We start from the raw sequence: 13,988 nt of genomic DNA, 5'->3' as shown, positions 1-13,988 counted from the left end.
AAGGTGAATTTCTCGAATAATTTCCTATGTGAGAATACCACAGATCCCACCAGTATGATGGGCGGATCTGAGAGAATATCCTCGATAAAAGGTTATTCGTCCGACATATTTTTATCCCACGCCATGCATTTCATCTTGCCTCACATTTGCATTTTATTTTGGGTTAAATAGGAGATAAAATAAGAGAATAATAACTAAGAAAATATAGTGAAATTAAAAATTAAAGCCTAATAGGATAATCTAAAAATGGTACCATTCATAGAACAGGCGTTCTGGGGGTGCTAATCCTTCCCTGAACGTAACTGTACTCTCGAACTTAGATCTAGAAAAACGTAGATCAGTTTAAGGTTTTTTTTCGGTGGGTTTAAAATTAATTTAAGACTTCATCGATTAGAATCGAGTCATTAGGTGGCCAATCGCACCTAGTAAAAGAAAGATTGGTGATGACTCTTAGTTATAGAGTTTTCACTCGCGTCTGGCGGTCGGGTTCCCGAACCTGCACGTTACGACAATCCTAGCTAAATACAAGTGGAGGGATTAAAACATAGAAAATTTTCTTCTTCTTCGTTTTTTTTTTTCCTGCTCTCTAATTGTGCAAAAAAAATGATAAATAATATAATATTTTGTATGTGTTGTTTTCATGCACATGCATGGCAAGTCATGCTTAAATAAAAAAAACACACATGTTTATATTTGGGTAACCTATCTAAAATGCCCAAAATGTATTTCTAAGATAACAGATTTCTTAGGTTCAAGACGTAATTTCATTTAAAACTTATATGCACATAGATGAAAACAAAATATGCTCATAATCAGTATTTGAATAATTTTACTTTACAACTTTTTTATTTTATAGAAAAAAATTAATTAAAATTTGATGTAATGGTTGTTATTCGTAAAATCCTGGATTTGTCCTAACCATTTTATGTATATGTTCAAAAAAGGAAATGGAGAAATGAGTTATTAGAGTTGATGAACTTTCTATATTCTGACTATAGAGTGCAAGAATAGCATTTTTAGGGGGGTAAATTGAGGTAGAGCAAGAAGTTGAATCATGGGTTACTTGCTTAGCCTGTCACAGAAATTCCATGACAATATCTGGACTGGACGGACCTATCAAAGCCTTCTTATCATTGTCTCTTGCACTGAAACCACCGTCCACCCCTATGCAAAACTAAGTTAATTAACGTGCAACATTATATTATATCGTTTTATCAGCCGCCTTCTAACTCTTTCTCTCTCCCTCTCTGTCTCACAACTGGCTTTTACATTATATTCATAACCTTATTACTATACAGCCTAATACCAATCTCATTGAATAAATATTATAAGAAGAAAACAAAAACCACATTTAATTGCTCCCGTTTCTCGGTACAAGACCCAGTTTAATATCTCAAATCCCGAAGATTATGATTTCCTGACGTGTTTTTCAATCTAATGAGCTAGTATTATATTATAAGATAAGGGCCTCCAAGTGTAGATCAGGAGAGTCCAGCCTCATTCTTGGAGGGAATTAGAAGGCTAGTTTCACTAGCTCAACAAAGAGAGTTTCTCCTCCTCCTCCAATGTGCTTTGGTTCTGGCAAAGTGTGTGAAGTGATGGAAAGGCTGTTTTGGTTGCTTATACTTACAGTAGTTGCTGTTGTCGCCGCTGTTGAAGGAGGAGAAGTAACTTACGATGGCAGATCCTTGATCATACAAGGGCAGCGAAAACTCCTATTTTCTGGTTCTATACACTACCCTCGAAGCACTCCTGAGGTATTTCTTCTTTCCTTGTAGTTTCATGCATGTCTATCTATTGTGTACATGATGGCAAATCACACACTTAATTTGTTCATTTTCTTTTGTGTTTTTGACAAACAAGTTTTTTTTCTCAAACAGAATTAGATTGAACTTGTCAGGACTGTACGTACTTCTTTTATGACTAGCTAGTAGTGTCACTTAATAGCTTGCTAATGTACCTTAACAACGTTAAAAATATCCAACAATCAAACCGTCTAATTAATCATGTAAGAAAGAAATAAATGATCGCATCATTTCTGAATAACTGCAGGTATCCAATTGTTCGAAAAATAGTATTACTCAATCTTTGAGTTGAGTCCATTGCCATATAGATCAGATCACAAATTCTGGTCAACGAGACCATCTATCTTATAATTGAGTTGACCCCTTGTCCTCAAGATTTCTACTTGAATTCCCAAAGACTTATTTGGGACATCGAGGACATGGTAGATTTAGATGACTAAATTTGATGTAGGATCTGATACAGGAAAGTGGAAACCATTGCTTCAAAGGAAACTATGGTGTCTGGAGTATATGCTACGTTTTCCTTTCTGTCTACAGCTTCTTAAATTCTTCTCATTGGTTATTTCGCCAATATCTTGTAGTTGTATTTGTTTAATCATCAAAAAATGCTCTAGCTTTGGCCTCTTCCATTGCTAAATTCAGTCAACAGCATTTAGAACTGGCAAGTTGCCATATTTTTTTTATAACAATGCAATTAATCAAATCATGTTCTCCATCACAAAATAACTTGTAAGAGACATCATGAACATTTTCGAGTATGGTAAGGTTAAAATTTTGTACACATGTAGACACCTGAATCGCTTTCATGGTTTTCTTAACGTCGGGATCCATTGTTTTCTAATGTTTCAGGTAACTATTCCGTCTAAAACTAAGATCTTAAAATAAAAATTATCATTTATATATCAGTATATAGTGTACTTTTAAATTTTTTCAACAAGTTAAATAATTCATGTGTCTCATTCTATATATTTATAAATATTAATAAATAAATAAATTATATAAATATTTAACAATCACTTAATATTAATTATGAAATTTAAAAATTTCACCAAGGATGTATAGAATAATAATCCTCTACAAATTGCTTAAGTGATAAAAGAATATTGGGTCCCTACAAAGGTTGGTGAGTAGGGCCGAGTCCATTCGAGCTCTACAAGCTTGACACCACCAAAAGTCTCAAGCGATTAGCCCAACTCACTTCAATATATAGTGATAACTAGCTTTCTGTGATGCACCATACATCGAAATTTATGAATTTTTAATATAAATAATAATGATTAAAAGATTATAATAAATTATACTTTGAATAGAATTTAAAAAATAATTTAACATATATAATCAAATTATGTTCAACTTTTAATATAGTAAAAGAATTCGTTATGAGAACTATCAATCTTAATATTGCAATATATTCTAATACAAAACTATTGCCTAGAAAAGCATAGTAAAATATTTTTAAATATAGATCATTATTATTTTAAAAAGGTAAATTCCAGCAACATGCATAACTATTTACATATCTCATAAATTTTTTATATATTTATAGTTATGATAAAGAATGAAAGCATGTCAACTATTTGCAGATGTGGCCTTCATTAATAACCAAAGCCAAAGAGGGAGGATTAGATATGATACAGACCTACGTGTTTTGGAACCTTCATGAGCCCCAAAAAAGCCAGGTAAAATTGCACAAATTATCTCTAAAATTTAGCCAAATTATATTTTCGTCTTTATAGTTTTAAATTTCATATTTGTGTTATCAAACCTTCATTTTGTGTCAAAATCTCCTCCTCCTATTTCACTTGTTAATTCAATTAATAACTACCTAATTGGTGACACACACATAATTACAAGTCGTCAAGATACTAACGGATAAGTAATTGACAAGATTCATGATTAGGTTGACTAAAAGATACGTAATACTAGAAAATTTTTTAAACCATTTAAAAAAAATTAAAATCTTTATTCTTCTATTACTTTCAATAAAGTTAGTATACTCTTATTTTGAATCAAATAATTTCTTATAATTAATGATTAATTAATTATCATTAATCAAAATATTACTTATCATTTTATATTCCGTGTGATGCTAACATTAAAAATAAAAAAGGTCACATAATCATGTCATATTAGTATGCCATGTTATCATTTATTATAACATATATGTCAACATGCCACATTAATGTCACGTGGTATAAATGAAAAGTGGTTTTTTGACAAAAAATAATTATTCAACCATTAATCATAAGAGCTTAACTGGCTTAAAATAAAAGTAGAAGATCTAATTAAACACAATAAAAGAGTAAAAACTTATTTAAATTTTTCTAAATAGTTTATGAATTTTTTTATATATTATGTCAATTTTTTTAATATAAATTAAAATTTTGAAAATAAAAAATGACTTCAAAATTGAAAGGTTATAATGGCATGCTGATCAAAACTTCAGGGACAACAAGTGCAATTTACTCTTTTGTCATCCATCTACATATTCCTGTAATTGTTGTGATCAGAATTTTCAACCATCACTCCTTGCAGTATAATTTCAATGGAAGAGCTGATCTAGTTAGGTTCATTAAGGAAATCCAAGCACAAGGCCTATATGCAAGTCTCAGGATTGGTCCCTTTATTGAGGGTGAATGGAATTATGGGTAAAGAGAAGAAAGCCTACCTTTGCTTTTAATTCTTATAATAATTGAGTAGCATGCATATGATTGATTTCCACAATTGCAACATCATTATTAATTAAGTAAACTTGAGCTAATTCTTCTGCAGTGGATTACCTTTCTGGTTACATGATGTCCCAGGCATTGTATACCGATCTGACAATGAACCATTTAAGGTATATTAATGGCTGGAAAACCTTTTTCCCTCTTTCATCATAATAAATATGAACCCAAGTTTCTACACATTCATGGATGGCGCAGGTGCATATGCAAAATTTTACCACAACAATAGTTAACATGGTGAAATCAGAAAACTTGTATGCTTCACAAGGGGGACCCATCATACTATCACAGGTTGTGTATATCTGACCATTCATTGCTTAATGTAACAATGTTATCTTTCAAAGGCTTAATTAATTATCAATTGCTTTGTTATTTAATTATGTAGATTGAGAATGAGTACCAATTAGTAGAACCAGCATATCATGAGAAAGGACCTCCGTACGTTAAATGGGCAGCAGAAATGGCCGTAGGACTTCAAACTGGGGTCCCCTGGATGATGTGCAAACAAAATGATGCTCCTGATCCAGTGGTTAGTCCCCTTTCTTTATAGATCATCATCATTGTTTAATTATTTGATAATTTACTTTTATCACAAAAGTAGAAAGGTACAATACTTGGTTGACTCTTTAAGTTTGAGGGTATTGTCACTTACATTGGCATTACAATTTCAACTTTAGTTCCTCTTACCATAGGATTTACAAATTATTTACTGAAATAGACACATAGGATACCATGTTGCTAAGATTGCTTCTGACAGACATGATCAATTTCTTGGGCAGATCAACACTTGCAATGGGATGAAATGCGGGGAGTCATTTCCAGGGCCTAATTCATCTAAAAAGCCTTGGCTGTGGACAGAGAATTGGACATCTCGGTATGTGCAAGGATTGCCCTATATATATGCATGGTTTCCCTTTCCACCACTCACAAAAAATGGGATTTTGTTGAATCTCACAGCACCAAAGTTGTGAAATCCAAATTTTATTTTTAGCAAATGATTTAAGCAATATATTTTGCTTCTAATGAATGTCACTGGCTTCCCTTGAAGGTATCAAGCATACGGTGAAGAACCATATACAAGATCTCCCCAAGACATTGCGTTTCAAGTCGCTCTATTTGTTGCAAGGAATGGGACCTTCGTAAATTATTATATGGTACTCGCAATGGATATAAATAAATTCTTTTTCCTTGGAAAATATTATGCTACTTATGTGCTTTCCTACAAGTTGCATCTGACTAGAGAAACGTTTCTTGTTCTCTTGCTTCTTCTCAGTATCACGGTGGGACTAATTTTGGGAGAACGACATCTTCATACGTAACAACAAGTTACTATGACGAAGGACCCCTTGATGAGTATGGTACGTCTTATATATTAGTCAGACATATACATTGCAATCTAGTAGATAACAATGCACTTCATTGTCTACATTTACTATTAACTGGAAGTTGAGTTAATTGATAAGATCGTTTGTCTTAAAATAAATAATTTTAATTTTGAATTTTGGTAAAATTACCTTTCGAACTTTGGTAATATTACCAAATATCTTGATATGATCGGAAAGTAATTCCCAACAACTATATCCTAACTTAAGAGTGGACTAATATATCTATTTCGAATTTTGAAAATTGTTATGAAAATTGTTCAAGAAACAACAAAGATAAAATATAAAAAATTAAGTGAATAAAAAATAGAAGAATTTACATGATTCAGCTTCTTATCTACGTCCACGGAGTTAAACAATTCTTCAACTATTGAGAAATTAAAGTATAACAAATTGACCTTTATAGTTTTCCAAACCAACTCAAGATCTTTGTACACCCTCTCTTAATAGCCTCCCAAGAACACTCACCCACCTCACTCTATCTCTACTTAGAACAAAAGATAGAGTTACAAAGTATTCTCTCTCTCGGGCTCTCAAACACTACTAAGACTTCTAAAGTTGATAGATCTACGTTTATAACATAAAAGTCCAAAGTAGAATAGGAATTGAGACTCAACGTGGAACAAGAAGTTTAAAACTATACAAATACTCAATGTTGTACATAAATATGAATCTTAGTCAATTAAGATTTAAAATTCTAAAACTCGACAAATCTTCACCTTTGACTTGAATTCAGACTTCTTAAACTTCTTCCACTGGTCGCAGCCAATTGCAACTTTTCAATTCCACCTACTTTCCAATACCTTGAACAACTTTCCTATCATAAGATTTTCTAAACCATTGGCCTTCAAAATTACCCTGACTACACATACCAAATCAAGTATGGTCCAACACTTGATTCCATAATTGGCCAATGCACTTATGTAGCCATCAAGTCAATGGCACTAATTGACTTCGGAAAGGGACCTCGACGACCCTTCCAATTTTTCAGTAGATTTTTCATCCTTTCATGATCTACTACACCATGGGAATCTTTCATCACTTCTTTAGCAAATGAAATCTCATTTTTGTAGCTACCATCTCTTGTGCACTATTCACATTCCTTTAAGGTCTCACATTCTAGACAATACAAACCATTATGCAAATTCCCCCCTCACCACGACTATGTTGCCTTCTATGACTTTTACCACTCCACCATTAGAAAAAAATTCATACTTGGTGGAGTTTAATAGGCTCAATGATATTAGATTTTTACACATCTTTAAAATATAAGCCACACCACCTAAAAAGTGCACAACCCCATCAAACATTTTGATTCTCACCACTCTAAGACCCATAACCTTCACCATTGACTTATAACCCAAAGTCAAATTCTCGACCACTCCTTTTTGAAGTAAATCAAAATAATCCTTTTGATAGTATATATGAGTGACACAAGCAGAATCTAAATACCAACTAGAACCTACATACATACATTTTGAGATTGCTAGGACCACACAATAATCCTCATCAATGATGAAAAAACACTCACATTTGTTATTGTTACTTTCATCCCCTTTTGTAGGACAATCCCTCCGAATATGTCCATATCCTTTGTATCAAAAGTACTGAACACTGTTGGATCTAAACTTGGCACCTTTAGATTGCTTGACGCTTGTTTTAATGTTATTGTATCCTTTTCGTAAATCAAAGATTCCATAACCAGAAGCGATGCAAGGAACAACAGTGTTTTCACCTATTCCACCACCTTCATGTAACCTTCTTCAACTAATTAATGATTCCATTGAATCTATTCATATACTTCATGAGGTCTTCATATTCTCCTTCATCTTTAAAATATACAACTTTCACCTAACCTGTAACTTATTGAAAGGGTTTTTCACTAATTAAATCTTCTCCAATTTTACCCTCAACCCTAGAGTAGAATCCTTATCAATAGTATGATTAAACATGTTATCCTTGATACAAAGCTGAATAGTGCTCACTCACTTTTTCTCCAACTCTGCCCATTCAACATCTTTCATGCCATTTGGTTGGTCTTTCTCCTTCCCTAGCAAGGAGCACATCAAATTTTTCTACACAAGGAGATCCTTCAACCTTCTCTATCACTATGTCAAACTAGTTTTCCCATCAAACTTCTCAATTGAGAAATTTAAATAATTAGTAACTTTCGACATCTTTGTTAAATCTTAATTTACTGAACCCAAAGTTATGATACCAATTTGTTACGAAAATTGCCTAAAAACCAATAAAGATTGACCTCTATGGTTTCCTAAACTAATCCAAAATCCCTTGTACACCTTTTCTTAATAACTTCCCAAGGACACTCACCCACACCACTCTAGCTCCACCTAAAGCAAAAGATAAAGCTAAAATTTGTTCCCTCCCCAAGGCTTCCAAAGCACTACTCACACTTCGAAAGCCTAGACATCCACTTTTACAGTATAAAAATTCAGAGTAGAAGAAGTTTAAAACCATACAACCACTCAATGTTGATGTTGTACACAAACATGAATCCTAATCAAATATGATTTAGAATTCTAATTAAACTAAAACCTAACAAAAACAACAAGTAATAATAACTATTATCAACTGCTCTTATGTTTTAATCACTTAACCCTCTAACCTATTGTAAAGACTCGAGCTTAGGACAGTGAAACAATCTCTTTTCTGCAAATACTATATATTCCTCTCGAAAGACAAAAACAAACACTTATTTAATAGCCTCACTTGATTCATGTAGGTTTGATTAGGCAGCCGAAATGGGGCCATTTGAAGGAGTTGCACGCGGCAATTAAGTCATGTTCAAATCCTATATTATTTGGAACACAATTTATGCTTTCCCTTGGTGAACGACAAACGGTAAACAATAAATATCGAGTATCTACTCCTTTGCATCTGTTTTTTTTTCTTTTGTTTGTGAAATAATTAAAAATGGAAAACATGTTGAATGAATATGTTGTAATGTAGGGCTACATCTACCGACAAAAATCAGGAGAATGTGCTGCTTTTCTAGTGAACAATGACGATACAAAAACTGTTGTTGTGCCCTTTCAAAACTCATCATATGAATTGAGTCCAAATTCAATTAGCATTTTACCTGATTGCAAGAATGTAGCCTTCAACACTGCCAAGGCAAGCCTAAATTTAATTTTGGAAAAATATGAAGTTGAAGTAATTGAATTTGAATGTATATAATTGAACTGGATTGTTTGTTGTTTTTGTTTGCCATAAATAGATAAATGTTGAGAACAACACCAGATCAATAACAACAGGCAAGAAGTTTAATGGTTCCGAAATGTGGGAAGAATTCAGAGACATTATTCCCACCTTCGCACAAACATCAAAAAGATCCAATACGTTGTTAGAGCACATGAATACCACAAAAGACATGTCGGATTATCTTTGGTACACTTCCATGTATCGACATGAATCATCAAATAGTAAAGCAGTTCTAAAGGTGGACTCGGCTGGGCATGCTTTACATGCATTTGTCAATGGTGTTTTAATAGGTAAGTCCGATTCTTGTTTTATATGAACGATGAATACTTTTGTTGATTAGGAACATATAACAGATATTTGTTTAATCTTGTAGCAAATTATCTGTATGTTCTTGTACTCATAATTAACAAACAAGTAAGAAAGAAATTGACATAATGTTTGAAAAAGTCTTCAGTTATTCAAAAAAATTTAAATCAGCACTTATTGTTCTATTGTGTTCAGTCAAGCTCTTATAGTTTTATTTTTGACCAAATAGACCCTTATGGCTAACAGATCACTAATTGCTATAAGTTCAAATGTCACTTATCATTTTATGTTCATGTAATGTTGACATGGAAGGTGAAAATGCCATGTTAATGTCATATAACATAAAATGACATGTGACACTTTAAGTAATAACAACTAATCAACTATTGTTATAATAAGGGTTTATGTGATTCAAAATAAAAGTATAAGAACTTAATTGAATGCAATAAATGAATAAGAATTTATTTAAATCTTTTTAAATAGTTTAAGAACTTTTTTAGGTATTATACCAAAAAAAAATTTATTATGATTGCTTATTTTCCTTAGATATTCTGCAAAATCTTAACAATCTAAAATCTTGATTTTGTTAATGCGTAGGATCTACACATGGAAGTCATAAGAATACACGTTTTACATTGGAGAATACAATTCCATTGAACGAGGGTAACAACAACATCTCTCTCCTAAGTGTCATGGTTGGATTACCGGTACGACTATTTTAATCTTCATGCTGATGATTAGCTCTTAATTAATTCTTAATTAATTAAGAGTTAATATCATGTACATATATCTTAAATTTTACATCCATTGTTTATCATTGGCATAATAATTTTTTTTTCCTTTTGATATGAAGGATTCTGGTGCATATTTAGAGAGTAGGGTTGCCGGGCTTCGGAGGGTAAGGATTCATGATATACAGAACTCTAAGGATTTAACCAACTATTCGTGGGGATACCAGGTAGTATCTTTTCTCACACTAAAAACACAAAATGCAACAACAATAACTTTGCTTTCGTTAATTGAGTTATTGATACACCTTATGATTTGCATAGGTTGGACTATTAGGAGAGAAACTGCAAATTTACTTGGAGCAAACATCAAGCAAAGTTCAGTGGAGACCATTTACTTCTCCTAATCCCCTTACGTGGTATAAGGTATAATTAATTAGGACTAGCATGCCCATTTAAGTCCTTAAGCCCAGCCCAACATGAGCCAAGCTTGGGTTTAAGGTTTTAGGTTGGAACCCGACACAACCGATTGAATTATTTATAACATATAATGTTTAAAAAATTTTCTAAATTATTCAAAACAAAATTAAATAAATTTTTATTCTTTTGTTACATTCAATTAAATCTTTATAATTTTATTTTGAGTTAAATAAATCTTTATAACTAATGATTGACTAACTATTCTTAGTTAAGATGGTAATTGTGTCACGTGACACTGACATAACACGTTGACATGTCATAACGAGTGATAACGTGATGTACTAATCATATGGCATGATAAAATAATCATATTATATTTTTTACCTTTCATATCAATGTCATGTCAACACCACATGATATAAAACTGAAGTATTCTGACTAATAATAATTAGTCAATCATTAATTATAAATTTATTTAACTTAAAATAAAAGTACAAAGATTTGATTAAACGTAATAAAAAAATATAAGAGTTTATTGGGATTTTTTAAAATAGTTTAGAGATATTTTTCAAGTATTATGTCTTTATTTATTAAAATAATATATATTATAGATGCATTTTTGACATCATAAAACGTTTTACATAAGTATGCTTACCATGCATAAAAATTCAAATACTGTCACAGACTTCATTTGATGCACCAGCAGGAAATGAGTCACTTGGACTAAATCTTGGTTCAATGGGGAAAGGTGAAGCATGGGTTAATGGCCAAAGCATAGGCAGATATTGGGTCTCATTTGTTACGTCTCAAGGCTCACCTTATCAAACTTGGTAAGTTCCTTATTGTTCTCAACCTTTGGCATCATATATTTCAAGTTCATGCATCGAAGACAAACAATCACTAAAGAACTGAAGGTGTAGAGAACTTTGTACTGGGTCTGATAACTTATAATTATCTAATAATTTCATTGTTAGTGAATATAGTACAAGTAAACAAATACAGAATAATAAGTAAAAACAAGGAAAAAGCAATGGAAAAAAAATGAGGTCAAAGCATCGAGTTAAACTATAATAATATAAATTTGATCTAAAATTTTATCTTTAGATTAATTTGGGAGATATTTGAATATCATTAAAATGAAGTTTAAATATACTTAAAATAGAATTAGTATTCAATTTAAAATTTTTATGTTTTTGTTTTACTTGAAAAACACAAATATATGATATGCTTGTAAATCTTAATTCATAATTTAATCATGTTATTGATTATTTGATTGAAAAGTGCTATATAACATATTAATTTCCAGACTTAATTAAAATGCTTACATCAATCTGATCTTTGTTATTTGAAATCTATTGCAATACACAATTTGTATATTGATAATTTATCAAGAGACGGTTTCAACATCGTATTTGTAATGATCATTTTATTTCTCGAACATGTCGTAACAAATAATTAATTTGTAATATCTTTTTCAGCTATTAACTTTTTTAATTGAGTTCTATTATTATATTTAAAATTTTATGATTGATTGTATCATTTTATTGTTAAGTCACAAGAATTCTACTAATCTTGATGTTTTATACTTAGGTACCATGTACCACGATCATTCCTCAAACCCACAGACAATTTGCTAGTTATTCTTGAAGAAGAAAATGGGTCCCCTCTTGGAATATCCTTAGACATTATATCGACCATCTGAGCGAGCTAAGGTTAATTCTTCAAATATACATATTGAGTTGAGGTTAATTCTATTCAAATGTCAAAATGTTATTTATTATTTTTTTTGACGAAGTTATATGTATAAGTAACAATTATAACAAACACAAATCAACCAACAAATCATTGTATAATTGGACAAATCCAATATAAAGTTGGATCATACTTGTACTCAATCCATCATCGTTAATATCCTTAGACATTTTTCTTTTCTAGAATCAAATTATTTTAAGTGACAAAAAGCCGAGGATTATCATCACTAATATCTAGTGGTTTCATTTATATAATATATATATATATATATATAAGTTTTACTTTTTAATTTTATGAATTCATTGCATTAAAAATCACAACGAATTATAAATATTTTCAAAAATTTAATAAGAATATTTGTTCAATAAATAAAGGAAAAACTTCAGAATTAAGGTTATGGCAATTTGTGTTAGTAACTCATAAAAGAGTAGAGTCAAACTAGGGATATAATACATAAATGAATGGATATGAATGCGATACAATTTATTCATCGTGCTTATGTAAAATCTTTACACATGTACAAAATACATTATTTGCTAAAGTTATATGATACGAAACAATTAAAAAGTTTATTCAAAATAAAAGTGATTTTGTATCATGACATGATTTATCTGTTTAGACACAAAAACATTAACTATTTAAACACAAATAGTATTATGTTTTATAACTTTTAAATGTTGAATATTCGATAAATGCCTTTAAATGGGTTGGATATATTAAGTTATATGAGTTAAACTATTAAGAACAAGTTATATTAAGAAGTAGTCGTGTTCCATTGTGGGCTGGTTTTAGGCCAGTGGTATTGGGAGGCTTTTGGACCCCAATTTGGGTGCAATTTGAGCCTTCAAGACTCATGCTTGCAACCAAATTCCAAACTCCTCTCTCATCATCTCAATTCTACTTAGGAACTGGCAGCTGATGACCAGAAAAAGTAATGATTCCAACCTTTGCCTCATTGAGAAATTAAGCTAATCTATTTGTATCTTTGTATATAGATATACATTGCAAAATAGGTTAGAAAAAAAAAAGCAAAAAAAAAAAAGAATGATAATTTATGTGTCAATTTATTGTTGGAACTCAAGTAACAAATTACGCAATACCACAATACTCACAATAAGCATACACCATGCATCAAGACAACAACAATCACAAGATATATAAATTAAAGTCGATCAATCAAATGGGAAAATAAATCAACAGATATCTCAAGCATCGACGATAAAATAATAAATACAAAATAAACGGCAGAATTCCAAATTTTTATATACGCATAAAGTTAATAATTTATTCTTATAAAAATTTATTTTACAATTTTTGTCAAATCAAATTAGAGATTTAAAAAGAGCAATTTCGTCCTTTTTATACCAAGAATTTAAATTTTGTCCTTTTTAAAAATCAGTTTATATTTCATTAAAATCCTATTTGGGAAAAACAAAAAGAAATGAGAAAAATGAGTGTTTTTACAAAAAGGGTAAAAGGATAACTTTAGACGGAGCTAGACAGAGAAATTCAATTGCACAAAATCTCAAAATATAAAAATTAAATTAATCAATTTTAAAATTAAGGGATTAAATTGATAAAAAAAATTTATAATATAAGAACCTATGAGATATTTTGACCAAATTTTGACTATATAAAGATAAGAGT

General features: G+C 30.9%; 1 protein-coding gene across 1 annotated transcript; it reads left to right on the top strand.

Moving 5' to 3' along the window:
• On the top strand, positions 1,617-12,291 carry LOC18593068 (beta-galactosidase 16). The gene is made up of 17 exons (XM_018125599.1): positions 1,617-1,757; positions 3,389-3,484; positions 4,341-4,453; positions 4,578-4,644; positions 4,730-4,822; positions 4,917-5,060; positions 5,311-5,405; positions 5,580-5,685; positions 5,805-5,889; positions 8,657-8,775; positions 8,884-9,048; positions 9,152-9,425; positions 10,039-10,148; positions 10,295-10,399; positions 10,494-10,595; positions 11,274-11,419; positions 12,180-12,291. The coding sequence occupies exons 2-17, from the start codon at positions 3,389-3,391 to the stop codon at positions 12,289-12,291; spliced, it is 1,932 nt and encodes a 643-aa protein (XP_017981088.1). The 5' UTR covers positions 1,617-1,757.

This window comes from Theobroma cacao, chromosome 8, assembly GCF_000208745.1.
Source record: "Theobroma cacao cultivar B97-61/B2 chromosome 8, Criollo_cocoa_genome_V2, whole genome shotgun sequence".
Taxonomy (NCBI): domain Eukaryota; kingdom Viridiplantae; phylum Streptophyta; class Magnoliopsida; order Malvales; family Malvaceae; genus Theobroma; species Theobroma cacao.
Note: the sequence above shows the minus strand (reverse complement) of the source record. Positions and strands in the feature narration are given on the sequence as shown.